The sequence below is a fragment of the Talpa europaea genome, assembly GCF_964194135.1.
Source record: "Talpa europaea genome assembly, chromosome: 8".
Taxonomy (NCBI): domain Eukaryota; kingdom Metazoa; phylum Chordata; class Mammalia; order Eulipotyphla; family Talpidae; genus Talpa; species Talpa europaea.
The window spans coordinates 53,178,709-53,205,660 of record NC_140075.1 but is presented as its reverse complement, the minus strand read 5'-3'; the positions used below and the strand labels follow the sequence as shown (position 1 = coordinate 53,205,660).

The following is a 26,952-nucleotide window of genomic DNA, read 5'->3' as shown; positions in this document are numbered from 1 at the left end:
AACAATGTGAATGTAATTAATACCACTGAACTGTATACTTAAAATGGTTAAAATGGTAAATTCTATGTGATGCACATATTATCCCAACACAAATAGCTCCTCTAAGAATTTATATGATTTGTCCTACTGGGCCCTTTCTTCAGAGTAAGTGTTCTAGTCTTAGACTCCTGAGGTCATTGCAATATACCTTTTCTATCATATAATTTGAATCTATCTTTAAAACCTAGTCTAGGTTTCTAAAACCCCAGTGTCCTATTAGACAGTGGCCAGTAATAGCACCTCCTGAGTGTGTGTTCAGTGTGCTTGTTCACTGTCTTTCCTCCTTGTTTAGTTTACTCCTTTCCTCATAAATTATTACAGTAAGGAAATGGGAAAAAAAAATTAAATGTCTGGGCGACCTGGTGACTTGAGTGACAGCGTACATGGTGGGCTTTTCAAGGTACCTGAAAGAGGATTTCAAAGATGGTACTCTTCTGATGTTAAGTTTACAAGGTCAGAGCATTTTGGCATGCATTGTCCCATTTGATCCATTGAACACTGTACTAATGAACAGCCCCGTTTTTGCAGAGGAGGAAATGGGCCCAAGTGATTTGCCAAAAGTCACATAGGAGTAAAGAGCATAGGTTTCAGTATTTGTCCAGTAGGCACACTGCAGTTGCCACATTTTCTCTTATTTATAGATTGAGTTGTGAAGGTCTAGTGGGTTTAGGAGGTATGATGAGGGGACATCAGATGCTGCAGTAGGATCTATTGTTGAAGTTCTGAGTACATTTCCAGCTAGGATGGGTTACTTCCTTTGGAAGTACTCTACCTGACTCTTTAGCAATCTTGTGATACTTTATTTTCCAGGCAAGATGATATCATAGCACTTTGTCTAATAAAGATCAAATGTGAGTGAATGGTGGTAGAGGACATATTACTGACCACAGGTCTTGTATGATCATTTAGAGAAAATAAGTGTCATCAAATCCAAGCTTAACACAGATGACAAAAATCTAAAATGTTCCTAATTCCATAGCATTATAACTCCTTTTATAACCACAGGGTTTTTTTGTAGTTGTTGTTGATTTGAGACAAAAGGTAGTTACTTAGGATGTCTTCATAAACATTAAAGTATTCAAAAGTAGACAGGATGGCTTTATAACAGCACTTTTTACCATTACAAATTCAAGCATTCTATAGTAACTTGGAGAAATGTACCAAGAGATTTTTGGCATGCTTTAAAAAAATTTCCTCAAAGTCATCCATTTGAATGAAAATCAGCACTAATACAATCTCTCAATCATTAAAAAGAAATAAAGCAATAACTAAAAAGGAACAGGAACTGATTTGAAAGTGAGTTTATTTTTTATATTTTAAAAAGTTGATTGACTGGGAGTGATTAATTACTCAAATAATTTAAACTATGAGAAACATTAAATGCTTAAAATATTCCCTACTCGTTTCTACTCACAATGCAAACCTAAACTATGAATGTAATCCAGTGCTTCTATGAGTGCAAACCGCCTATCACTGCTTGAAAGTTGATGACTGGTAAGGGTACTTTTCTCAGGGAATAGGATTATACAGCTGGAAAGGACTTTGAAAGTACCATCACCTCATTTTAATGATGAAGAATAGAGGATCAGAGAGGTAAATGAACATGCCCGAGGTCACAAGGTCCTCCAAGAGCCAAGCAGTCATTCTGATTTATAATAATGTTCTGGGGTCAGACCTGTTTTGATACTCATTGTGGCCCCACTAGAAACTTTGGACTAGAATATGAGCCTTGATTTCCTGAACCATTGACGGAGATTGATAATTTCTGTTTTGTTGTGATGTGCTGAGGATCAAATGAGCAAATATTTGCCGAACATTTCATAAATGTTAGTCATTCACTTTTTTCCTCCCAATTTTAGGCCCCTCCCCCGATTCCATGCACCTCAGTGTATACGGGCATTTTGGGTGTGCAGAAACTCCTTATTAGAAGTTAGTAGAACTTCTGGGTAGAAGAAAGAAAAACCTAATTAATGACAATTCTCTGAGTAAAGTAGCAAAGTAAAAATGCTATAATAACCCTTCCCATTCCTGACAGACCTTTTCACAGTACCATCACTTCTCTCCACCTCTTTTTTTGGGGGGAGGGGTCAAATCATGGTGCATTTGAAGTGTTAATGGGTAGTGACACAGTACATCGATAATTCCTACTCCAGTGGGCAATCATTTTTCTGGCAACAGAGTTGACTTTGGTGTATCCCAGTTGTGAATGAAGAGGTGCTGTCTTTATCAGCAAATTCAGAACCAAAAAGTCTCTCTTAAAGCTGCATAGTCTATTGAGTTTTAAATGTTGATTGTTTAACATGGATAGTTTAAATTCTTGTTAAAATACAGAGAAATTCATTTCAAGTTATCCCTTGCACTGCCTTATTCAAGAACACTGTTGTCATGGATCCATGAATTTCCCAAACGTTCTTATCTCAGGATAGGATTCCACTCAGAATCGATCCCATTCATTAAAAATCACTACAGGTTAAAAAAAAAAAAAAGTGGAACCTTGTTGATGTTTTGAATGTGAGATGGAAAATTCTCCTGTGAGGGGAAAATCATGGAATAACAAAGAATACCAGAAACAGCAAAATCAGACAGGGGGCCCTGGGCTGGATTCTGTGCCTAACTAGCTTTGTGGCCAGAGGCAGAACCAGCCTTTTTCTGCTTTAGTGTCCTACACACAAAATTAAGAAAAAGGAGCCACAGATGTTATAAATCCACCTACTTGATGGTACCACCCAATAACTGCAATTAGGCTTCAGCTACAGAGAAACTGGGCAGGGGCAGCTCAACTAAGTCTGAAAGTTAAATTGGGATATTTATTTCCTACAGTCCAACTAGTAGTCTAATCAGTAAAGCTGTTAAACTTGCAATAATATTTCACTGATGTGTACTAGAGCATTGCAAGTTATAAAATTTCCAATTAAATTTTACTGCATCCCTGAAGCCATAGTAATTAGAAGACAAACTCACAGTGAAGAAGTTTACAGCTTCAGGGGTGATGATTTTGAACCTGTCCTGCAGGTCACTTCTGTCCTGAAGGTTTCCTGATTTGACAGCTGCCTGTAGACTCAAGATTTTATGGTAGTACAGCAGTAACTCTTCATTCATATGATGGGAACAGATGTAGATGACACTCACGTTGGCATCTAAAAACAACAGGCACAATGTTAATTACTGGTACAAAGGTAAATGACACTGTGAACTTAGGCACTGGATTAATGTTATGCAGTTTAAGATAAAAAGCATATCCAAAAAGTCACATCTGAAGTTAATTTAGATTGGTTTCATACAAATCTTAACAACTTAACCTGATTTTTGGCACTTTAGCATTTCTCTAAAGAAAAGACACCACCACCACTGAAAAAATAGACACAATGATTCCTTCAGAAGGAGGAATCATGTGAGGTACCATGAAGTGTACTTTCAAATAATACATAGGAATTTAGCCCCAGAACTCCCATTAACATCAATGGGAATTGCATACTGCTTTAAAAATTTATCCCATTAACTTCAGTAAATTATGAAACAGAGCTATTAACTTTAGAAAGCTGATGAAATTGCAATTTCTTATTCTGCCTGGACTTGGCGGGGCCAATTCAGAGAATGTCCTGTCCAAATAAATGGTCTGATTATGACCATAGTAATGTTTATTTCAAGAAACCAACCTTTTCCTTGCTCCATTCCCAAAGAAGACTATATCACTTAAATAGCACATCTAGTGACTCTTGGTTTAAAGGAAACACTGTCTTAATTTAACTGTTCTCTGTCTTAAGTTGTGCTTCTTATTATGTACATAGAAAGAAATCCTAATTAAATATCCCATCCAAAGGGAATAGTGAGATGAGATTACCCACTCCAGGCTGCAGAATATTTTAGCAAGTACCGACAGAAAATCAGCAGCCAATGGAGTCATTCATTCATTCATTCATTTGTGAAGTAACTAACTGATCAGTAGGGGCAAAACACTTGGCTAGACGTGGAGGGAAATACAGGCATCCAAGCAAATGAGAGCTGCCGGGAGGAGCAGCCGTTTCACATGCACAAATGGCCATAAAATGTGATGGTGAATAGTGGGCACCGTGAAGCATGCAGCCCAAGTGCCTTGGAAGGGTCAGAGGAGGGGGTCCTGTGAAATGTTGCTTCAGTCAGGTAGGGCTGAGAGCGGATTTTAAGACTCCTCTGTTCGGTTTGGCAGAGTATACAGAGCATAGACTTATTCAACTCTAGCTCAGCTGCCTCATGGCTCTGGGCACATTATTTTACCTTCCCAGGCATTAGTTTCTTCACCTATGTGATGGGGAGTAACTCACTTGGGGCACAGAATTTTGGGAGTAACTCACTTGGGGCACAGTATTAAATGAAAGAATATACATAAAGCAGTTTCTGGTACGTAGTAGGTGCTCAACAAATAGTACAGATCCACAAATATGCCCATGGCCCATCCTGATAAATGGTGACTCCCCTCCCAGCCACCCCCATTTGTGCTCCTTGTAACCAGTGCCTCAAGACTGAGCAGCATGAAACGTTGTCCTGAGTTGTTCCTGATCTTGTTTAGAATCTGTTATTCTTGTGCCTCCAAACTCCTTAAAGGCAAGGTGGATGCTCATTGTTATAGTCCCCCAAACCTCATATAACATAGAATATGCGGGGGCTACTCAATAATTACTTGTGGGTAGTTGGGAGGGAGGGAGTGATCTGAGAGAATGAATCCACCAGGGAAGTGGAAAGTCTCACAGAAGTAGTGAGATCCAGAAAGTGCAGGAGAACCCCTCCTCCCAAGACCAGCCTCTTGAGGCTAGAAGCAAGTACTCTGAGCTGGCTCAGAGTAGGTGCTCCAAAAATGCACACATTAAGTGCTTCCTTTTTAAAATTTTGAAATTAAATTGCCACCTTACAATAAATTAATGGGAGAGGCAGTAGTTAAATAACTTATGTTTGACTGCTGAATGATCAAATTAGCTATCGCAAGTCTTGTATTTTTAAGAAGAGACTAGTGTCTTACCAAACTAGTGGTTTTTAAGATCAAACTAATGTTTTTTAAATATAACAAAAAGGGACACATACACAAAACAATGAAAATAACTAAAGACTCCATAGTCAGGCCTCCCCTGGTGGTGCAGCGGTTGAGCGTTGGGCTGCGAGGCTGCCCGCAGCCTCTGCAGCGCCAGTTCATTTCCCAGCCGGAGAGTCCCACAAAAAAAAAAAAAAAAAAAGAAAGAAAGAAAACAAGACTCCATAGTCTTTACTATGGAGAAATAATATTTTTCTTGGGAGAAATTGCTAGGTTACAAATGGTAACAAATCATGTTAATTTTTCCCTTTCCTGTTCATTTTGGTAAACGGAACTTACATCACTGACATTAATATCCAGTTTCAGTGTGGTTTGGTCATGAATCTACAAAAGTTCAAAATTAATTGACAGGTATTTTTGGAAAGGAATTCATATCAAGATGAAGGTTGATTTGATTGCCAGTTAATAGTCAATGTCAGCTACTCTCCTTCTTCACTCATCTTGGAACTGAAAATCCTAGCCATGATGGTCTCCTCTGACACCCTGACTTCATTGTCAATATCTGGATGACAAGCCTCACCGACAAAATTGCATTCTCTTTGTTTTCTCTGGAAAAGTAGGAAAAGCAACAACTTTCCTACAAATTCAAGGGATTTAAAAAAAGACAATCATATATTCTTCCACAAGATAATTACTGGTTTTCCTAGTTTCTTCATGTATTTATTTTGTAAGTAAGTATTTTTCTGCTACTATTTCTAAACTTTCACCACTCCTCTTAAAGAATCTTTAGGATTGCATTGCTATATCCTGAGATATTGGACCAGGAAAAAGCATTTGATTCATAATTTCTGAGAGACATTCATGTTAGCAAAATTTTCCATTGCAGGTAGACATGCACTGAATTCTTGAATTATTTAAAATAGAAGGCTAACTCTTTCAAGTCTTTTCCAATAATGAGAATATTTTGTAAAAAAATTCTTTGGTGATGGTTTGTACTATATATAGAAGTGTATATAAAAAGCTGATGAAAAAAATTAATTCTAATAAATTAGAGCAAAGTCTGCCCTCTGCTGCACTTCAGTGGTTTCCACCCAGTCAGGTTTTTAGTTGAAATAGCTCAGCACTAACAAATCAATCTCAAGTCATTAAATTTTTTTTTGTAATGCTGAAAAACAATATTAGTGCCTAGATAATAGATTAAAGCAATTACACTATTATTATTTTAGGACACTGTAAATTTCTAGTACTGATGTATTTTTGTTACCAAATGGCATTTATAAAATAATAATGATGCTGAAATATATATGAATCATGTAAAGTATGTCATTCCAGGGATCCAGCTAAGTTGGTCATTGATAATTTAAAATTCTTCCTTGTTTAGCTTAAATAAGGGCCAAAGCAATTATATTTTAACAAAACAAAGATCTTCTTATTTGGTAACTAATAAAGATCTAGTTCTTGTTTAACCCTGAATATTTGGCCAGTTCCTCCCACATCAGTTTTGTATTATTGCTTAGCCTTTGCAACCTCCACTCTTTCAGCCTAACCTGACCCTTGCCTGAACAATAGCAACCCAAATTTTATTCTTGCATCTTTCTCTCCTGGCCCCAGAGGGGTGTCTGATTTGGAACTGACCAAAACAGTCCTAGAACGTGACTTTTATAAATCTCTATCGCTTAATGACTGGATTACTAAGAATTCTCTCCTGGCACCTCTTATTTCCTAATAACTAAATGATACATATTTGCATAAAAGCTTTTTAAAATCTTTTTTCATGAAAACTTGATGGTTTTCATTTTTAGCACTAAATTGTATTCATTCCTCAGAGAATAGACAATATTGACAAATAGAAAATGTTGACTTCACTCACGGCAAGAGTCAGTAAATTGAGAAGATTTGAGGCCATAGGAAAGAAATTCTTATTCAAACCTGCAGTAAGGAGAATTTAGAAAATGACCCAAATAAATTGGTTCAAAATGTCATTTAGAAAAATTGAAATTGACTTCACTATCAATCTCTCGTCTTTAAAACAAAGCATTCAATTGCCCTGCAAGTAGATTTAGAAATCCAGGCTTTTTCCTTGCAGAAGAAAAAAATTAGCATTTTAGCAACATCCTATTTCAAAAAGTCATTTGTGTGAAAGTGTTTACAGTACCTGAGATGTCACACAGTCTCCCCAGTTGCATGTTCTGCTGTGTGTTGAAGTCAGCAATATTTTTTCGCATTGGCTGGGCATATCCTAAAAGGTAAACAAGGTGTCAAGACCCCGAAAGAGCAAGTCAGTATGGCAAAATAGAACACTAGGATTTCAAAATGTCACAGTCCACCTTTCCAGGAAAGAATTTTCTCGGAAGCCTCTTGCAGAAACAATCTAACTCCTAAGAATGAGGTTCTTGCTTTGCAGGGGATTAATCATTATTCTGGAAGATGTGCTAAGCAGCATATTCTACAACAGAGAGGTTCATATCTTCAGCAGCCCTGCAACTGGGAATGAGGATCATGAAAACATGGGGAAATTTTCTGACACCTAACAGGTATGTTCACAAGCGCATATAAGAGAAAATTATGCTTAGGGTTAAAACAAACAAACAAACATGTTTTGGCCTTTTAACTTAAGTTTCCTATGTGGTATTTTGAAGATGTGTCTTAGAACCATTCTAAATTGACATACAGATTTCAAAGAAACCTCCTGTTGTCAGAAATATGTATTTAAATAATTTTGAATACTAAAGAAATATGCTTCCACTCACACAATCAAAAGAAGTTTTAGTTGTTAAAGAGCAATAAAGAGATTGCCGTGAATGCAGTACTTTATCGGTATTCACAAAAGCCCTGCCATTTGCCTTCATATCCTTTGGGAACAGAGCAGAAGGAAAACACACGTGGGTGACTATTGTCCAAAAATTTTCCACAAAAGAAATAACAGCAGCAACCCTTTCTGTTGATATTTCAGGGATTAACAATATATGTAAGTGGATTAAAGCATGAATTTAAAAGCCATACTCACAAGCAGGTACAATTGCTTATATGAAACTCAGCAACTGTAGATGCAACTTTTTTTTTTTAAATAAAATTGCTTTTCACATTTTGAAGAGATGCTTCAATGCCTCCTTGTGGTTAGTGAGCCCAAACACATGTTTCAAGTTAAACTGCTATAGACAAAGTGATTTTAAATACTACATCTTTGCAATGTGACACAGATTTCCTTTTCAGCAGAAGGAAAACTATAGCAATTCAGGCAACAGGGCTTCAGATCAAATGAACTCTGATAATTGGCTCTTTGCTTTGATGTCAGTGTTTAAACACTAGACAACGTCTGGAAATTAAATGAGTTTACAATTCATCTAAAAGTCTCCCCTTTGCTTTATGCAGATAAACTGAAGAACTAGAGATGCAGAAGGACAAATGGGTTGTTTAAATTATTTTTGAAAAACTATTGATTTCTAAAATAATTTGGGGAACCATTTCACATTGAAGGCTAATATAGACAGCAACAACAATCCCATCTTGATGTGGGGTTGCAATACTGTAACTCTTGGAATTTTTGCATATGTATATTTCTATTTTAGAAAGATGCATTGTGAATAACATATATCAAGACTACAAGAAGACAAGAAAAATGTCTAAAGGATAAAGTATGATTAAAAGTGCCTGAGAGCATTCCATGAACACATTTCCTTTCAAAAGTAAAGATAAAAGGCAGTGTGAGATGTCTCATTAAGATGATGTCCAATTTAAAATATAAAGGATGTCTGATCACTTTGTTGCCACATATGCAGCATGTGAGTGAATAAGTCTGTGTTTTAATCAAGTGCTTGAGATTGGTTTGCCAACAAATTACTTGGTACCTCTGTTACCACTGATCAAGAATGCATATGAAGTCTGTACAGAATTGTGATGAACTGTTTACTCAGTTAACCCTACAAATACACCCATTTTAAAGAACTGCATGTTAGCCATCTCAGGACACTGTTATAGAGGATCATATGAAATAACATACAAAAACATTTTGTAAACTCAAAAGTACTATATAAACATAAGGAATTTTAATGTTCTAAGGTATGTGTAATTCCAAAGCTCATACAACAACAACAAATTTTGTGATAAGTGACTGACCATGCTACATGGACAAGATGCAGTACCTTGCACATTGCCATCAGCTGGGAGACAGGTTTGTTTTTTTTTTAAGTCAGATTCCTTCATATGTTTTGTACATCCACAAAATAAATGTGTTGATACTGAGGTGAAAAGACCTCATCACTGCTGGCAGAATATGTTAAATACAAGAGTGACTTCCCCAATAAGGATATGTAGCTTTAGATTGCTCATTAGACATACCCAGTGTCAGTGAAATACCACACTTTGTAATATAATCTATAAGGACATGGATATTTCAAACATCAGAGTAGAAACACAGGGGACCTTCTAGTTTTTGTTTATTAGACTGTCTGCTTCAGCCCTGTCATGTTAAAAATAGGGAAGCTTGGGGTAAATGCCTTGTCTCTTGTCCAAGTTCACATAAAACTATTATTATATAGTTCAGATATTGCATATTTAACTCTTGTGACAAATATGATTACATAAAATAAGAACAAAGACAACATTCGAGTTGCAAAGTGTGATCAGAGAATTCCAGAAGGGGCAAAGAGCCTTCGCCTTTTTTCCCAGTTTTATTTTCAGTTGTGGTAGGCAGGATAATGGCCCTCCAAAGATGCTTGTGTCCTCATCCCTGAAGTCTGTGGACATATTAGTAACCTGAAAATATGGTAAAGGGAAAATAAAAATTGCAAATGAAATTAAAGTTGTTAATTGGCCAACTTTAAAACAAGGATATGATTCTGGACAATTTGGCTAGACCCAATGTCATCACAAGGGATGACATTCCCTTCAAAGTGGAGGGAAGAGGCAGGAGCATTGGTGAGAGGAGGAAAAGCAGAAGAAAAGTATAGAGAGATACAATGATGTGGCATACAAGATGGAGGAAGGGGCCAGGGCCTTTCCTCGCCCATTCCTAGAAGTGGGTGACTTCTAGAAGCTGCAAAGGGCAAGGAAATGGATTCTTCCCTAGAGCCTCCAGAAAAGAACACAGCCCTACTGACCCCTTGATAGTAGCCCCTTAGGGACTTCTGAACTACAGAACTGTAAAGTACATTTCTATGTCTAAGCCTGTGGCAACTTGTTACAGAGCTATAGAAAACAAATATGATTATCTACCTTCCCTTTGTCCCAGTGAGGACCACCCCTTTGAGACATTCTACTTTTTGATCTCTAACTGAAAGATGAGGGAGGGCCAACATCACTAAGCAGTCATGATAAGCACTCAATAAGTATTGTTACTATTATTATTTCTTTCTTAATCTCTGTTGAGCCAGTCCTTTCCTTATATTTAAAAGGAACTTCATTTAAATATGGGAAAATTGTTATTATTACATGCACAGAATTATTTGAGCTACCAAAGTATACACCTCTTCCAGCTTATACAGCTGATAGGCAGTAATCACTATCAGGAGTGTCTGCCGACTAGTCTAGAAAGGTTCTCATTCTCCCCACACTGTCATTCTCTTGCACCCTTTTCACACACTTTTCTCATTTTGTCATTACATTTTTTTGCATGCTTTTAAACTTATTTGTTGTCCATCTCTCCTTTCCCCTCTACTACTTTTGCTTTTGCAACCAATCTAAGTTCTGGCAATTCCCAGCCCAGTGAGTGAATGAAATGTGCCTGAAGACCCTACTCAAAGAATCTGTCTTTTAAATTCCTAGCCCTTTTTTCTGTGTGTTTTCACCATTCCTTCCTTTCAACTCGATAAAATTGGGCTCTCTGATCTGGAGAATTCAAAAAATTCAAAATAAATGGGATTTGTACCTTTTCCTATGTCCTCCCAGCAGAGACTAGAACAGCATTGGCCTAAAGGGGCACTCTTTCTTCTTCAGCACTGCAGAGGGGAACACAGCCTCTTTGCTCTGGCCATTTCCATTACCTACAAAATAGTCCTAGTTTCACAATGTTCCATCTGTTCTCAGTATATTATGCCTCTGCTGTACCTTAAGGAAAGGTATGTGAGAGTTGTCTCTCTGAAAATATCCAACCACTTTTGGTGCTCTATTGAACAAAGATGCTCATCAATGCTGACTGGTGATAATTTCTCCATCTTCATTTCTGCTGTCCTTTCTCATTGCCATCCCTGTTCACACTCAAACTTCAATCCAATGATGCCAGTTGCCTCTTTGCACCTCACTGACTCTGTTAGAACTGACTTTTGCCTTCAGAGCAACCACAGAAGCCCAAGAATATAAGCAAGGCATGTGCAGTGACTAGGCTTTCTCAGGACTGGAGTGGGCCTCTATGACAGACACCTACCATTGCCATAGACTCATGTGTTCTCAGACAGCCTGCATATAACTCTGTGATTGACTCCTACTTTCTTTTGTCTCCAAGTCCTATTCCTTACAATGCTATGCAAGAAAGAGAAGAGATTAGCAATAGACTTTCATTGATCAGGTAGTTGCCATTTATGTGATTACCAGGACCTAAGGTGATAGTCAAGCCCTCAGTTTGACAGACTGGAGCAATAGCTCTTAACCTTCCATTTTGAAACATATGATGGTGACATTCAAGCACATCATTTACTGCTGGTGGCATACATAGGGTTACAATAACAGTAGCAGATGCAAGCTGAGCAAGAATGACATTATTACAGAGATAATTCTGAATTGCTTCAATTTATAAAAAGTGAACCATTAGCCAACTTTGGTACTCTAATAGTAAAACTTTAGGGAAACATGTGACATACTTCACAAATGATTGCATACCAGCATATTGTAGTAATCTAGAGAAATGTGATCTAGACATGGTTATTACCCCCAGGTTTTAATTACTTGTGCAACTGTGAAAGCACAAGATACTGAGAGAAGAGATAACAAGAGAGAGGCCTATCTGGGCTCAGCATATGCAGTGCCAGTTTGATGAAAATAAAACTGAAATTTGTTTAGGGGTGGTTCCTAAGGGGCATTTGGGAATTTAGTCATGAAAACTTAGAAAACAGAGGAGGCAGGCAAATGTTTATTGTGTTTTGAAAACATTCTCAAACCAGACTGGTCATACGGATTTGTGTTCTGAAAGGCTTCCATTTGAAAGGGTGAGGTCTTTCTCTTTTTCAAACTTTTGTCAGCGGCTGGAACAGCATTGCATGCAACTAGAGTCAGAGATTCTCAAAGCAAGTTCCAGGGACCCTTTCAGGTGGTGTGGAATGTCAAAACTCTTTTCAAAAGAATACTAAGATGGATGATACTTACTTTTCAATCTTATTCTCTCAAGAAATACAAAAAATTAATTGATATGATTTCAGATTCCACATTGCAACTAACTCTAAAGAATTACCATTGTTGAATTTGGATAGAAAAATCAAAGATGAATATATACATTTATATGGAAAGGCTACAAAATATATAAAATATTCTTCCTTTCCTGTAAGGGACCAGGTTTTCTTCATATGCTTCAATTGAAACAATGTTGCAGCAGATTGAAGGCAGAAATAGATATGAGAATACAATTATGTTCTATTAAGAGATTGCAAATTTGTCAACCAGTATCACTTTTCCCATTACATTATTTTTCATTTTGAAAAATGAAAAATAACTTATTTATTTTAAATAATTTATTTAGGTTAACACTGGTAAAGGATTTATTATTTTTTTAAAAAATAAATAAAATATTTTGCAGTTTCTCAGTTTCTATTATCATAAATGTTGGTAGATAAAACGTGTTCTACCCAATGTTCTTTAGGGTCTTCAATAATCATTACAAGTGTAAGTGTGAGAATCACTGAACAAAATTTTTAACTTTTTTTTATGAGAGGAAGTGTGTTCATGACACACAGTTATGACAAAGATTATAGTGTATTTGTAGTTCATAATATCATTTATACTATAAATGCTCTTTTTAGAGCATATCCTAATGTTAATTTGTTTCCTGAAAAGACCAGGAACTGATGTCACTTGACATCCCATTCACTTCTATTACTGTAGTTCATGGTTCACCATCAGGTAGCTCAAGATCAATTGGAAAATGTAATATTGCAGGGTGATAGGCCAACTCTGATTTAACAGTGAATGAGTATTGATTTGGATCATTTTGGATGAACACAATATGGGTGAATCCAAATATGTTTTAATTTTAACTTGGGTGATAAATATCAAACTGTAAATGTATTTGGTTCCCACTTGCAAAAGATGTAGGTATTCTGGGAAATTCTGTCTGGGCGATCTTGGCAGTACATCTGTCACAAGCATCTAGTGTGGCAACACCATAGCTGAACTCTGGGTTCCATACTTCTTGCCATGTCAAAACCTGAAAATGTTATTGAAAGCCCTGATTTTCTAGCCGTAGGGAGGAAGGAACATCTTGACTGAGTGGTCGACTCAACAGTGAGAAAGTAGCAAAGTGCCATTGTGTTTGGAAGTACAGTAAAAATGTGATTTCAGATATAATACTCTTGACTGTGGCCCAGATGGGGATGAGCACAAATTTTATGTACTAGCGGAAGGAAGTGGAGTTAAAGAACAACTGTCTCAGGAACACTTGGGGCTATCTCACTTCAGTGTATGGGCAGTTGTGCGCAAAAATAAGTTTGTATCTTTGAGGCTTTTGTGACAATACAGTATAGCAGAAAAAATGTTTTTCATGGTAACAGGATCTACAATTTTATGGAATGGTGTATCTTCGAGAGAAGTAGTTTTGTTAGCCCCAAGGATAATTTGCCGAAACAATGCATAGAAGGGGGAAAATCAAGTTCAACAAGCATTCCTTCTAGACATTAACACAATTGACAATGAAATAAAAGATAACAGAGAAAAGAATATCCTACCTCAACATATTTCCTGTTTTTATTTTAAAGGAGGAAGAGATGCACGAGAGGAATCTTATCACAGGGGATGTAATTGGCTGTCAGTGGCCTCGTCTACCTGCTCACAGCATCAGAGCCCCATACTTGGCACATTTCTTTAATGTCAATATATTTAATAATGTAGCACCAAATAATACACTATAATAAAGCAGCATAAGGGTTAAATTAAAAGTGGAGGCAATAACTTGGCCAAAGAAATGGAAGCAATATTAGTTTGTTGGGTGTTTTAGGGCTCTGATTTTTCTAGAGGAATTAGGATTGTTTCAGTTCTTTCTTCTTTCTTGTTTGACTGATAATTTTACTTAAAATAGACCCTAGTATTCTATTCCTGCTATGAACCATAGTAGATTATTTTGTTATAATTATATTTCATTAATAAAAGTGATAAAAATAAGCAATATCCAATAAAGAGATCAGCCTATATAATCTGGAAAGGAAGACTTTCTTTTCATCATATTATAAAATTGCAAAGCTGATTGGTTTTTTTTTGATAATTAATCAACAGCATCCTACTTTTCCAGTTGGTTAAAAATAGCTAAAACTTTTTGTTATGTCTGGGAATGCTACCCAAAATATATAACCGTCAATCATGCTTTATTACTGCTTATTTCAGAGAAGTTACTCTGCAAGGTGTAATTGTCTTACGTTCATATTATCAAGCCATAGATTTAAAAATAGATGACAAATATTTTGTGGTCAAAAATGTTACTTGAAGGGCCATCCTCTCTGTGATTGTGAGTTTGGAGAATCCCATTATTCCTGTGTGTAAAACTACAGGAAGACATAAGCAAAGGCCTGCAATTACACTGTAGTATGCAGTCACCTGCTACTCAACTTGCATGTTTCGGGTTCAGACAAGTTAGTGCAGCCTACTGCACCTTATAACTAGTGGCCAATTGAGGCTGTGATAACTTGTAATTATTTCTAGGGCTAATTCTACACCAGAATTGATGGCAAATTTCCCACGGAAAGAGAAAAAGAAGACAAGATGTAAGTTGTGTTAATGCCTACCTGACCCTTACATGCCTACCAACTGGTTTTAATTAGTGAATTTCTCTCACCTCTGGAAGCAAAACTATAATACTACAGTCAATAGATTTTCCTTGCACATACTTAACAGAAGAAAAAAAAAAACTTGCTTCACTTTCATCTATTTCTGTTTTCATGAACTGTGTAGATAAGTCCCTGGTGCAGAAAACAAAGTAGCCATGTTGTGACTAGCAGAAATCTTTGAGAATTCCCAGGGGAAGTAGCACTCAAGAAAAAAGGTACTCCATACTTTTTTCCCCCTAAAGGGTAGGTTTGAAGATTATGCTGTTAGAATAGTACAATGATATTGTAGTGTTATTTAAATTTGACTGTCCACAAGTGATTTTATGAAACCTTAGGCATAGACTATAGAAACAAATACTATTTGATCAAAGAACAAATATTATTCTCTTGTGAAAATGTGTAATAGGGCTTTTAAAAGGCTCAGTTGAGAAAAATGTCTGAGCCTGTTCTTATTTCCTAGAAAATATCAAATTGACATTTTTTTTTCATTGAAATGGGTTATGTTGTTAAGAAAAATTACTTCAGTAGGGAAGACTTTCAGATTTGTTATGCATTGATTTAAACTGAATATGTATAATCTGGTACACATAGTATAAAATGGTAGAACTAGTTTTAATATTAGAATTCACACAATGTTTTCTAATTTTTGTTTTGACCAGGTTATTATTCTACTTAATTTCTATACAGCAAACCCTTTTGGAATTTTAAGACCCAGTTTAGATCAGTGACCACCACTTTCAAAATTTTAGTTCATTGGAAGCTCCTTTCATCATCCGGCCTCTCTCTAGGGCTGAGGGATGGGGGTGTTGTTGGGTCAGAGGGAGGGGAGAGGAGGGAAGAAGTTTGTGGAAAGTGTGTCGTCTATAATACCTTTGTATTTTTCAATAATGCAAACTGGGAGTATTGTTTCTTTCTGGTTTTGAATGGAGAACACAAAGCAAAACTTCCACATAATATCAGGCCAGGTCCACAATTAATTGCAGAAGCAAAAGGCTCCTTGTACCTTATTCTAAGGACTAATAATCAGTTGATTGGGTCTGCAATTAGCTTCTCTGGTCACAATCAATTACAAGTGCAATTTCTGTGTGTCAACTAATTTTGTGCAAAAGTAGTCCCACTGAAACAAAAGTCTGAGTTGGAATGAAATTCAGATCTTTCTTACCTCACTTACATCCTAAGAATTTCTTCTGTGCTGTTTGAGAAGACCGTGACTAAACAGTTTTGTCCAAAATTCCAGGTTTTTAAAACTTTTGTATAGGTTCTTAAGATGTAAGTACTTGAGAATCTAGGAAAGTTTGCTAAACTTTATTTACAATGAATATCTTACTAATTTAAAATAGAATCTTACTTATATGATAATTTTAATGATTTTAGTCTGCTTTTCATATTACTGTTGAAATGTGTTATGTTTCTACACTATACATAAATACACAAACACATGTACTCACACATGAGCCTAAATAAATTGCAATTTAGAATTCTGTTACAGTAGATAACCTAAGGCACCACTCTACTTACGAGGCCTTAACAAAGAGCTAATGTGTAATACAGAGATTCAGCGAGTTTTGCTCTTTGTCAAAACTCTACCAAATCAGCCTAGGAAATTTGGCATCGCCAAGGACATTTAACACAGTAGGTAGATAAATAGCAAAACAAAACAAGCAAGCCAGCCAACAAATCCCAAATATTTTGACAGCAGCACATGTTTTAAAAGAACTTCCAATGCAAATTTCTGAAATTCCCAATGTCATTTTGGCATACCTATTTTACCACTGTGTTGCAGACAACAGCTTTTAAGTTCCCCAATTCATAAATGTAATTAAATAATTACATTAGTGCTAATTAACATGAAACTGCAGATTATTTAAGCGCAAAAAACACTATTCAACTTCTTAATTATTCTTGTTCACACAGCATTTCCTTTTGCTCAGGCGCCCTAGGTGCAAATAAAGCATCCCATCTGCTCGTAATTAGAACTAAATAATTTCAGAGAATGTAGCTTATCATTTTGACTGCACATTTGATTAAAAACAGTGTACAAGCAATATCCTGGCTTATTGGCGTAACAGCAACAACACATACAAGCCTGTGTTCTTCTATCATTAAAGAAGATCGAAAACATTATCTGTTATTTCAGGGGGAAAAATACAACTTTTTAGTTCATTTCATACAGATGAAAGCGAATTACAGCAAATCACCTCTCCACTGAATAGCAGCCCCCACATAATGACTTTATTTGCTTAATCCCCAAATTAAACGCCGTTTCGAGCGAGGGCCCTGTGTTATTACTCTCATCATGTCGAGAACATTTTCCTGCCGAGACCAATTTGAATAAAACAAGGGGCCTTCCTTGAACTCAATCAAGGAGCCATAATGTGGTGGGTAATAGAGGTTGCTGATAGATTTGCAGGCAAAAGTGTTATACCTAATGATGGGATATGGATAATAGTCCTCCTGGAGGTCCTGATGCGATTCCAGTTGGCTGCCAGATGCTAAAAATCAAGAAGAGCATTGATCAGTGACAGGAAGCTGTAGTGGATTCATCTAGTCAAACTTCAGCTGTTTTTCCACTGTACAGTTAAGCCAGGCATAAATTATATTAATTGATTTAATTACATACTTAAAACATCTTCCCCAATTAATTTAATTAGGTGGCTACATGATGCTACTGGCAGGGGAAGATTAGAGGCAGCTCACTTAATTAACAGAATATGAATGAAAAAAAGAGAAAGCAAACATAAATGAAATTGTGAGCACTAATTAAAAGGCTGTCTGCAAACTTAAATACTTTCTGACAAAGTGGTGACAGCAATGTAGACGAGAGAGGATTTTTTTTTCCTAGCAAATTAAAGTGCCAGAAGGTATACATAAGGAGAAAAGGTAATGCAGTTAAAACATTGATTTTCTGACAGAACAACCATAGTCAAAGTGAAGGGACTTTTTTTCCATAGAAAAATTGCAACAGATTTTGCAGGCGCAAAAGTCAGTTTCCCTGTTAGGGGTAAAATATGACATACAAACAAATGGAGGGTTTGAACATCATATACTGAGGGGAGCGGAAGGCGAGGGAGGCTGAAAGGGGGGGGGTGATTGGAGAGATAAAAGGAAGATAAAGAGAGAATGTACTGGAATTGCTCAAGCAAGAAATGTTTAGAAAAAGAGGTCTGCCTTAACAGCTGGCAGCCTTGTGTACCTTGGCTCGAATGTGGAAATTCTCCAGGTGTCTCTGACGCGTTTCCATCAGGATCTTCTTCACTCGGGTCTTATGGCAATGTAAGAGCCACGAAATGGCAATCACACCGGACGCCCACTTTTGCTGGCGGTAAAGGAGGAAGAATTTCCTTGTCTTGTAGCATTTCCATGTCGCTTGGATCTTGTTGGCAGCCACTGACCTTCCGTCTTGGCCCTTGTACCTTTGCCCTGGAAGACTTAACAACTTTTGGATGGGCAGTGGGTTTTCTATCACTGAGAGGAGGTCGTATTTGGTAAGTTTATTCTTCAGCTCAAATTCTGGAAGGAGGGCTACCAATTGATTCCCTTTTATTTTGACTTCTGGTACTGCATAGTCCCTGAGAAACTTCTCGACATGTTCCAGGAGAGAAAAAATACTTCCCCAAGACAAACTAAAATGTTGCTTGAATGCTAAGAAATCTGGGGCTGTCTTGTCTATGATGCCATTACAAATTACAAAATCATGCTCCCATGGTAACTTCAAAGTTTTAGGTGTTGCAATTTTCATGCCCTGTGGAAGGAAAGTGTTGCCAGAGATGGAATATAATTGTGATCCATTTAAAATGACTCAAGACACACATGCTATCACTTTACCACGTATTCCTCAATAGTGGAAAGAAATGGATACTAGTTTTGATTCAATACTAGTTTTGACCAATTCAACGGTCTTAAAACACATTCCTAGAAGAATATTTTAGAGGTCACTCAGAGTTATTATCATTTTCATTAAAGTGTTCTAACATTTCTCAAGGGAACTGATCATATTAGAGATATGCATTTAATTCACTTTGATATGGTCTGCTCACCCTAGAATCTCTGTGATTTGCTTTTTACAATTGCATGGATAGAAGTATATTGCTACTTTCTTGCTCATAAGTCATCCACCAATCCCCAAAACAGGATGAAGCCTTTCTTTATGGTAACTTCAGATGTGCTCAAAGCCACCCTGTTTTGACATTCTGTCACTTGCTAAGATTTTAGAGTTCTTCTTCCACTTTCTCAACACCCAGGAGTGATTTTTACAAGGAGCATAATATTATCATGCTTGCCACTTTCTAGGCTCCCCTTGATGTGCGTTCTTTAATTCTCAAATCTGGTGTCTTCTGGGGACATTTCTGGAGCTGTGATGGATAGAATCTGAAATCTTATAATAACCATATTTGGTAAGTTTAAATAACTTTTTATTTGTTCTCACATGTACTGACTGAATTTTTTAATTCTTGAAAATCTACTGCTTTTATTTTTAAATGTCAAGAGGGGTTCTCTAAGAATGGGGTGATGGGCAGTTTTTTTTTTCCTTCTTTATATTTTTCTGTATAAAACAATCCCACAAATCCTAGGATAAGTGCCATTTTAAAAATAAAATCAGAAGAGGTTTGGATGACAATAGCAAGATGTGTCACACACATTTAAACAAAAGAAAAAACCAAAAGTTTGTTGTGTCTATGTCCAGTGTAAAAAGCACTACATTTCATTCTTGAAATCTGTTGCACTAGAAGAATAGATACTTGGCCCCCATGGTCTAAATGACACAGATAGATGTTTCAGGTCCTGCCTACTCCTCTCTTGCTTAGGGATTTGATGAACAGAGTTGTCTTTAATATGTCACTCTTTCTGATGTATAATCCCACCTTTATTAAATTATAGGATTATATTGTTCTCTGCATTTTAAAGAGTTTTCACAAAACTCAAGGAAAAAAAGACCCAGTTAATTTATTAATAACTATTATGTCTCAGCACTGTGTTGAATGTTACTAGGTTAGACTGTTCATGCTTTGTCTTTACTGAACAAATGTTAACTAACTTGTTAGTTAACAAATTTAAAGCAAAAAGCTATCTAGGAAAAAATTAAACCAAAAGTAAACAATGACAGCACATAAATAGACACATCTTTTAACAAACTTTCAAATTCTTTTTCTTCTTTTAGGTTCTGAACCATAAAATAACTAATTAGACTATGATCTCAAGTAAAAATGTTGAAATGCAATTGTGAAGTCCTACAGGAGTATCCCCTTGAACTTTAGACCTAAAATGACAGTGAACTTTGGTGTACTTTTTAACTTAAGAGTTGTTCTGGGTGTTAAAAATGATGGGGAAAGTCTTCTTGCCAAAACTCTAGCCCTTTCTGATCTAATTGAGGCACCAAGAGAGAATGCAAACTGTTTGGTAGGGGGAAATCAATTCCTTCTTCTTGGATGGGCAAGAGAGACTTGGAGAAGTCACGCCTCCTTTAGCAGACACCAGTGCTGGCAGGAGGAGCCGCAACTCCTGGAAGAAGACAAGTGGCACATGTTCCAACAGAAATGGCCCGTGGCTACATTTCTGCCTTCATTCAAGAATGGGCTCTGAGAGTGGGAGGGGAAGAATTCTGAGGAAAACGGCAGTGCTTTACAGTGGGAAACAGACACATAAAGCCACAGATGGACATGTATGGAACTGGTTGGTCTTGCCAGTCACATGTTCAATCCTGTCAACAAGACCCTGAGACTCTATAGAAACACAGCTATGAACGGGATATTTTCCAGGGAATCTGGTGTTCTCAGAAATGTTAAAATAGTTTGGTCCTTATCTTTGCAGAGAATTATGTGGCATTGGGACCATATATTAAAATGGAGCACCCGTGGGAGAATTTTAGAAAGAAAAAGACTCTTAAGTCTCTCTGGACAGTGCCTTTCCATGGGGTAAGCCTAGCATGTTTACATATATCAGCAAATGCATTTAAAACCTTTTGAAAAAATAGCTGTGGGATAGGAGAATTTACCAGTGGCTGTTTTAGAACAAAGGGATTATACCTCCTTACCTCCTTGGATGATATGCCAGTAAAGACCTGCTCTCAAAGGAAACATACTCTTGGACATCAAATAGACCACTCAGGCACAGGGAAGCTATGGGTTTGGAGTCAGCTAAAGCATAACTGTAGTACATCTGTCACAAGGAATGCCACACTTGGGAGCACTTTAGACTTAGAGCAAGAAAAGACATGTCTCTCAAGAGAAAGGCTTCCCAAATTAAAGCAGTGCATCAGCATTGTGAGATCCATTGAGCAGGTAAAGACAAAGCTGCTTCACAGCCTGCTAGGAATAAGAGCCCTGATTAAAGGTCATGCCGTGCTTTAGGTTCTGCTTCCTTCTGTTATTGTTCCTTTGCTATTTATCTCCATGAACTTGTCTCTTTCCTTCCTTCCTTCCTTCCTTCCTTCCTTCCTTCCTTCCTTCCTTCCTTCCTTCCTTCCTTCCTTCCTTCCTTCCTTCCTTCCTTCCCTTCTTTCTTCCCTCTTTTTTCTTCCTCCCACTCTTCCCCCTCCTACCCCTTTCCTTCTGTTCTACTATTTATTCTTCATTTACTATTTATCTCCATGAACTTGTCTACAATTCCTCAATCCTTCCTTCCTGCCTTCCTCCCTTCTTCTCTCCCTTCCCCCTCCCTCCCCCTTCCCTCCCTCCCTCTCTCTTGCTTTTTGTAGATGTACTATATTCCCAATGTGATGTTGCATACTCAATAGCCACATAATTTCTTTCTGGTGGAGGTGGCTTCTGTTGAGACATTCAAATTTTCACCTGGTCCTTCTTGAGACCCTGGCCACACTTTTTTGAGATGCCTGTGCTCCCTAATTGGCCCACACAGAGCCCAATCCTAGGGCCGTGGCCTAATTATTAGCATCCTGCTCTAACTAACCGAGTCAACTAGCTGGGAAATGCTTTTCTTCATTTGCAAAGTGTAATCACTAATTAGGTAACTTTGAGAGTTTCTGGAGCAGTTATTTAGGGAAAATTCTACGTCTGAAACAAAAAATAGGAAGACAAGATGGGAAACAGACACATAAAACCACAGATGGACATGTATGGAGCTGGCTTACAGACTCATTATATGTCTGTAAGTCACAGGCTTACACTGAGGCAGAAAAGACAAGCCCAGTATTATTTTCTAAAATTTTAAAACAACTGCCACAAAGAAAAATTCCCAAAAAGAAGCATGTATTTCTAAGATGACTGTCTTTATTAAAAAATTTCATTTCACACATGTGGATATAGGATTAAACTATAATTGAATATTCCTAAATTGGATGTAACAAAGATCTCTTGATGGTAAATGGTCACATATATGGGATAATCCAACATGGATACCATCTTCAGAGAATGCTATCTAGAAGGATACAGGAAAGTACTTTTGAACCTATGGTTAAATGTTCAGCTTCTCAAACACTGAAATATTTCAATTGGCCTAGGCAATTCTGTTGTGTTACAAAGAAAATTCTTCCTGCCATTATAGCTCTAAGTAAGAGCTTAGATTCAGAGTATGAGTGAAGTGACTCAGAGATTGAATCTTCATTATTTCCTGAAAATCAAGGATGCCATTTTTCCTACCTGTTCCTGTTAAAGGTCCACAGTGTGTTAAGTTCTATATGGAATAGACATCAAGATTTCAGTTTGCTAACGTTGTTTGAAATATATATACAATAATCAGAAAGAATAGCTGATCTAGTGTGGGTTCAGGGATTCAGCATAATCACAGTCCTGAATTTTAAAGTATGAGGGATCGTGAATGTCACCGATTTTGTTTTTCTACTTAGGAGGCTATTACAGGCCCAGAGAAATGAGTCTTGACCCTGAAGGTTGACCAACCTGGGTTCAAGTTCATGCTCTGCCACTATCTGCTATGTACTCCAAGTTACTATTTGCTATGAGTTGAATGTTTGCATTCATGAGGGTCATTAGGGCAGAGCCTTCATCATGAGATTAGTGCCCTTGTAAGAAGAGACAAAGGTGAAAATACAGCAAAAAGGTGGCCATCTGCAAACCAGGAAGAAGGTTATCACCAGAACTCAACCATACTGGTATCAGACTTCAGATTTCCAGACTGTGAAAATAAATGTTTGTTGTGTAAGCCACCCAGTCTATGGTATTCTGTTTTGCAGCCTGAGTAGATAAATATCTTCTCTGAACCTAAAGGCTTTCATCTGTAAAAGTGAGAAGTCCCTGTAGAGTTACTATGAAGATCATATGTGTAAAGAACCTTTCACAGGGCCTCACCTCTAATCTGTGTGGTTATTACCAAAGATGAGGAAAGAGGCTCAGAGAGCTTAAGTGATTTGCCCAAGATCACATAGCTAGTTTCTTTCCCTACCCCTATGCCACCATAGCCCTAGTTGTTCAGAACTGCCCATATGGCCCCTTACCTTGCCCATCCCTCCTTGGGCATCTCCTATATCTTTAAAGTAACCTTTAAAGTAACCATTAAAGTAATCTTTAAAGTAACCTCTAAAGTAACCATTAAAGTAATCTTTAAAGTAACCTCTATTAATGTGCTAATGAAAATATGGAATGTGGAAATGTGCTAGATTTGAATGAAAAGAACTGGAATCTAGCATGCGTCACCTTCCTCTGTGGCCTTGGGAAGTAACTTCTCCTGTGGGGTTTCAGTTTCCACTAGAGGATCACTCAGGGTACTTCTAATTTTGACACCTTTTGCCTCTTTGAAAGTATCACCCTATCAGATCAGAAGTACCTGCTTTCTAATAAATCCTGGAACTAGTAAAGCCATTATATCAAAAGCAAATATCTCTTCATAATGTCACTTTATCTTCCATGAAAAAGACTCAGGGATATTCTTTTCTGTTTTCTGAAGGGTTTTTGTTGTTGTTGTTGTTTTTGTATTTTTGGGTAGGAAGCTCTTTCTAGCAACTTACAACCATAACAGAGGAATAGCTGTCTATAACAAGTATGTGTTCAGGTCATCATAGGATGAGAATGACAGTGATATTCCAGGATTTCAAGTTCTGCAAATCAACGAAAGTTCTGAGTTCATGGGAGTGAGAAACTGTATAATTCTTAAGTGTCAATTAAAAGTGAGAGTAAAAGCCCTTAACCTTTATAAAGAGGATAAAAGGCAAAAATAAAGAACTCATTGAGTGGAGACATAAAAAGGAAGAGAATTGAGTATAAAGGCCACTCAGATCAGCAGCAATTTTCTAGGGATAATTTCTGCAATTGCTTTGAAAGGTATCTTTATTCAAATGAGTCTTCCTGAACAGAAAAAAAAAATCTCTGAGGTGCATCCTTACAGCATAAAAATTCACTGGATCCAGTTCTTGTTGAAGATCAAACAGAATAAGATCATTTGAAAATAGAAGGAATGTACTTTTTAGTCAAATGTAAACATCTCTCTTCCTATAGACACATTTCATTTTACTGCTGCATTGATTTCCTCTTTTCTGTTACCTTTCTAATATTCTAATTCTAATATGTAAGAATGTGACATCATTAAGGACCACTTGGGAAAATTATGATTGATGGGTGGAACCGCAGGGGTGTGCATGGGGAGCCTGGCAAAATGGGAATCAAAAGCATATGGATCCCCAGATCCTTGGGAAAAGACATAACCATTTTCTCTATAAGTAAATGGAAAACAAGAAGCCTCAAAAAAGATCTCTGTCTTCTATTAACACCAAAGTAAAACTCGACATTAGAATTTTCCTGAGGAGTAATGTGTGTATAGCCACTCCATTTATCACTAAAAAATCCTTGCAGAATTCTCATAATACTCCACCTTGGCACATTCTCTATACCTACATATGTCTTCTGCTTTATTTTAATTTGTATCACTTATCACTACCTGACATCATATTAACTGTCTTATTAACTATCTGTTTATCTTCTGCACCTCACTACAATAAAGTCCCAAGAGGGCAAAGGTGGTTTGTTTTATTCACTGCTGTGCCCCTAGTATCTGGTACACAGCCTGGTACATAGTAAAAGGTCAATAAAGTTTAGTTGAAGAAATGAGTAGTAAAATTTAAACTTGTAACCACATGGACTGGGTTTACATCATCACAAAGTTTTCTCTGATCACACAAGGTATTTGTAAACTCATGGCTTCAGTTTTACAGCACTACTAGAAAGGTTGGTTAGTTGGATCTGAAAATATCCATATCCTTTGACCAAGATTAAGATTTAACCCAAACACAAAGATTTATGTTTAAATATGGAAGAAGTCATGGAAGTTTTACTTGTAACAGAAAAACTGGAAGTGGTTTAATTATAATAAACAGTAATTATTAATAATTTGACACTTGTAATTTAATGTCAAACAATAGGATAATAGCTAAGAAAATTATGATATATATTATATAGAGTTTTAAATCATATATGTAAAAGCTTAGGATAAATTGCTAGGTAAAAAGAGTAAAATCACAGTTGACTCTATATAGAGTATGAAAACAACAGAGGAATATACCCAAGTTAAATAATACCAAAGTGTTGTAGTTTCCTGGAAAAAAAAAATTTTTTTTTTTTTTTGCCTACTTAGGCATTTTTTTTCTCCTTTCTGAACTCTCCGAATTTTCTGTGAATGATCTGGTGATAATTTTATAAATGACAGATAAGGAAAAAAAAACATTATGGTGAGGTTTACTGGTAATTTAACCTTTTTTCTGGTATATGTAAAATTGTTAATTATATGCAATGAAAACATACAGTTAGATGATACTATGAAGAGAAGTAAAAATTGTTTTATAAATTATTTTTCCCATCAATTACTTCTTTCAAGAAAAAAACTTTTCCGAATAAAACTCTATAAATTAAATTCACTTGAAATTCTTCATGACAAGCATGCATTTGTCAGCATGGCAATATCTAACATTAGAAAGCATGAAAAATGGTTTTAAAAGATTCCACAGCTTCTTGGACTTTGTAAAAATTTTCTTCTTCCTTTAACATGGCAAGTTAAGTGAGGTTTCATGAGAGAAAGAGAAAAATATAGCCTTGGACTTCTTTTGAATCTCATCTTATTTCCAGATTTCAGAGTTCTAATGCTTATCAAATACCAACTTGTTCTTTTTAACCCTTTAGGGCAAGACAAGAAAGAAAGTAAATACCCTGAAGTGCAGAACCGACCAGGAAGGCATGGATACTTCAAGAAGTAAGTTTATTCCCTGACTACATATGACAAGTTACAGCCAAAACTGTTGCTAGATGTCACCTAGAGATTTTATTTTATTTTTTTTTTAAGATAGATTTATTTATTTATTTATACAAGCACTGGGTACAGTCAGAAGTGCGGGAGGGCGAGAGAATTCACCAGAGCCAGAGCAGGGAGCAGAGCAGGCAGAAGGACCGAAGTACACTGCTGAGGGGAGCAGCGGGCGGCAGGAGAGGTCTGCGCGCCATGTGGGACCCTCCTCTGGTGGCCGGGGAGCAGCTGGGGATTGAACCGGTGCTGCAGAGGCTGCGGGCAGCTTCGCAACCCAGCGCTCAACCGCTGCGCCACCGGGGAGGCCCACATAGAGATTTTAAAAAAAGTGTTTTTTTATAAGCTTGGGACACTTTGTTCAAAAACGGTATAATTTGATGTTAAAACAGTTAATACAGCTTCTCTGGATGTGAGGGGCCTAGAGCCCCACCTATTGGGAAGTTAGTTTTTCTCCTTACCCTGGGGAAATGGATAGAGCTTTGTAGGGGATATAGAAACCCATTCAAACATGGATCTGGTCTTATCCCCACCTTAAACGGATCAGGGGAAATGTGACTAGATAGAAGTAGTGATACACTCAATGCCACACTTGTTGCTTTGTTAAAATATTTTAGCTCATAGTTTTCTAACAAGAAGATCAAAGGTAGGGAAAACACTAGAGAAAATAACAATAAAACAGAATAACTAAGAAGGGAGACCCCAAATTTGACAGTAAAATGTTCTCGCCCAAACTTTTTCTTTTTATATAAAAGG

General features: G+C 36.9%; 1 protein-coding gene across 1 annotated transcript in view; it reads right to left on the bottom strand.

Moving 5' to 3' along the window:
* IQCH (IQ motif containing H) overlaps positions 1-26,952 on the bottom strand; it is a gene marked incomplete at both ends in the record, with an annotated part of 190,358 nt that overhangs the window by 80,681 nt on the left and 82,725 nt on the right. Inside the window, 4 exons of the mRNA XM_084241286.1 lie at positions 3,001-3,176; positions 7,197-7,280; positions 17,426-17,492; positions 18,194-18,742. Coding sequence (XP_084097412.1) covers positions 3,001-3,176; positions 7,197-7,280; positions 17,426-17,492; positions 18,194-18,742 — 876 coding nt within the window. The remainder of the gene's footprint in view (positions 1-3,000; positions 3,177-7,196; positions 7,281-17,425; positions 17,493-18,193; positions 18,743-26,952) is intronic.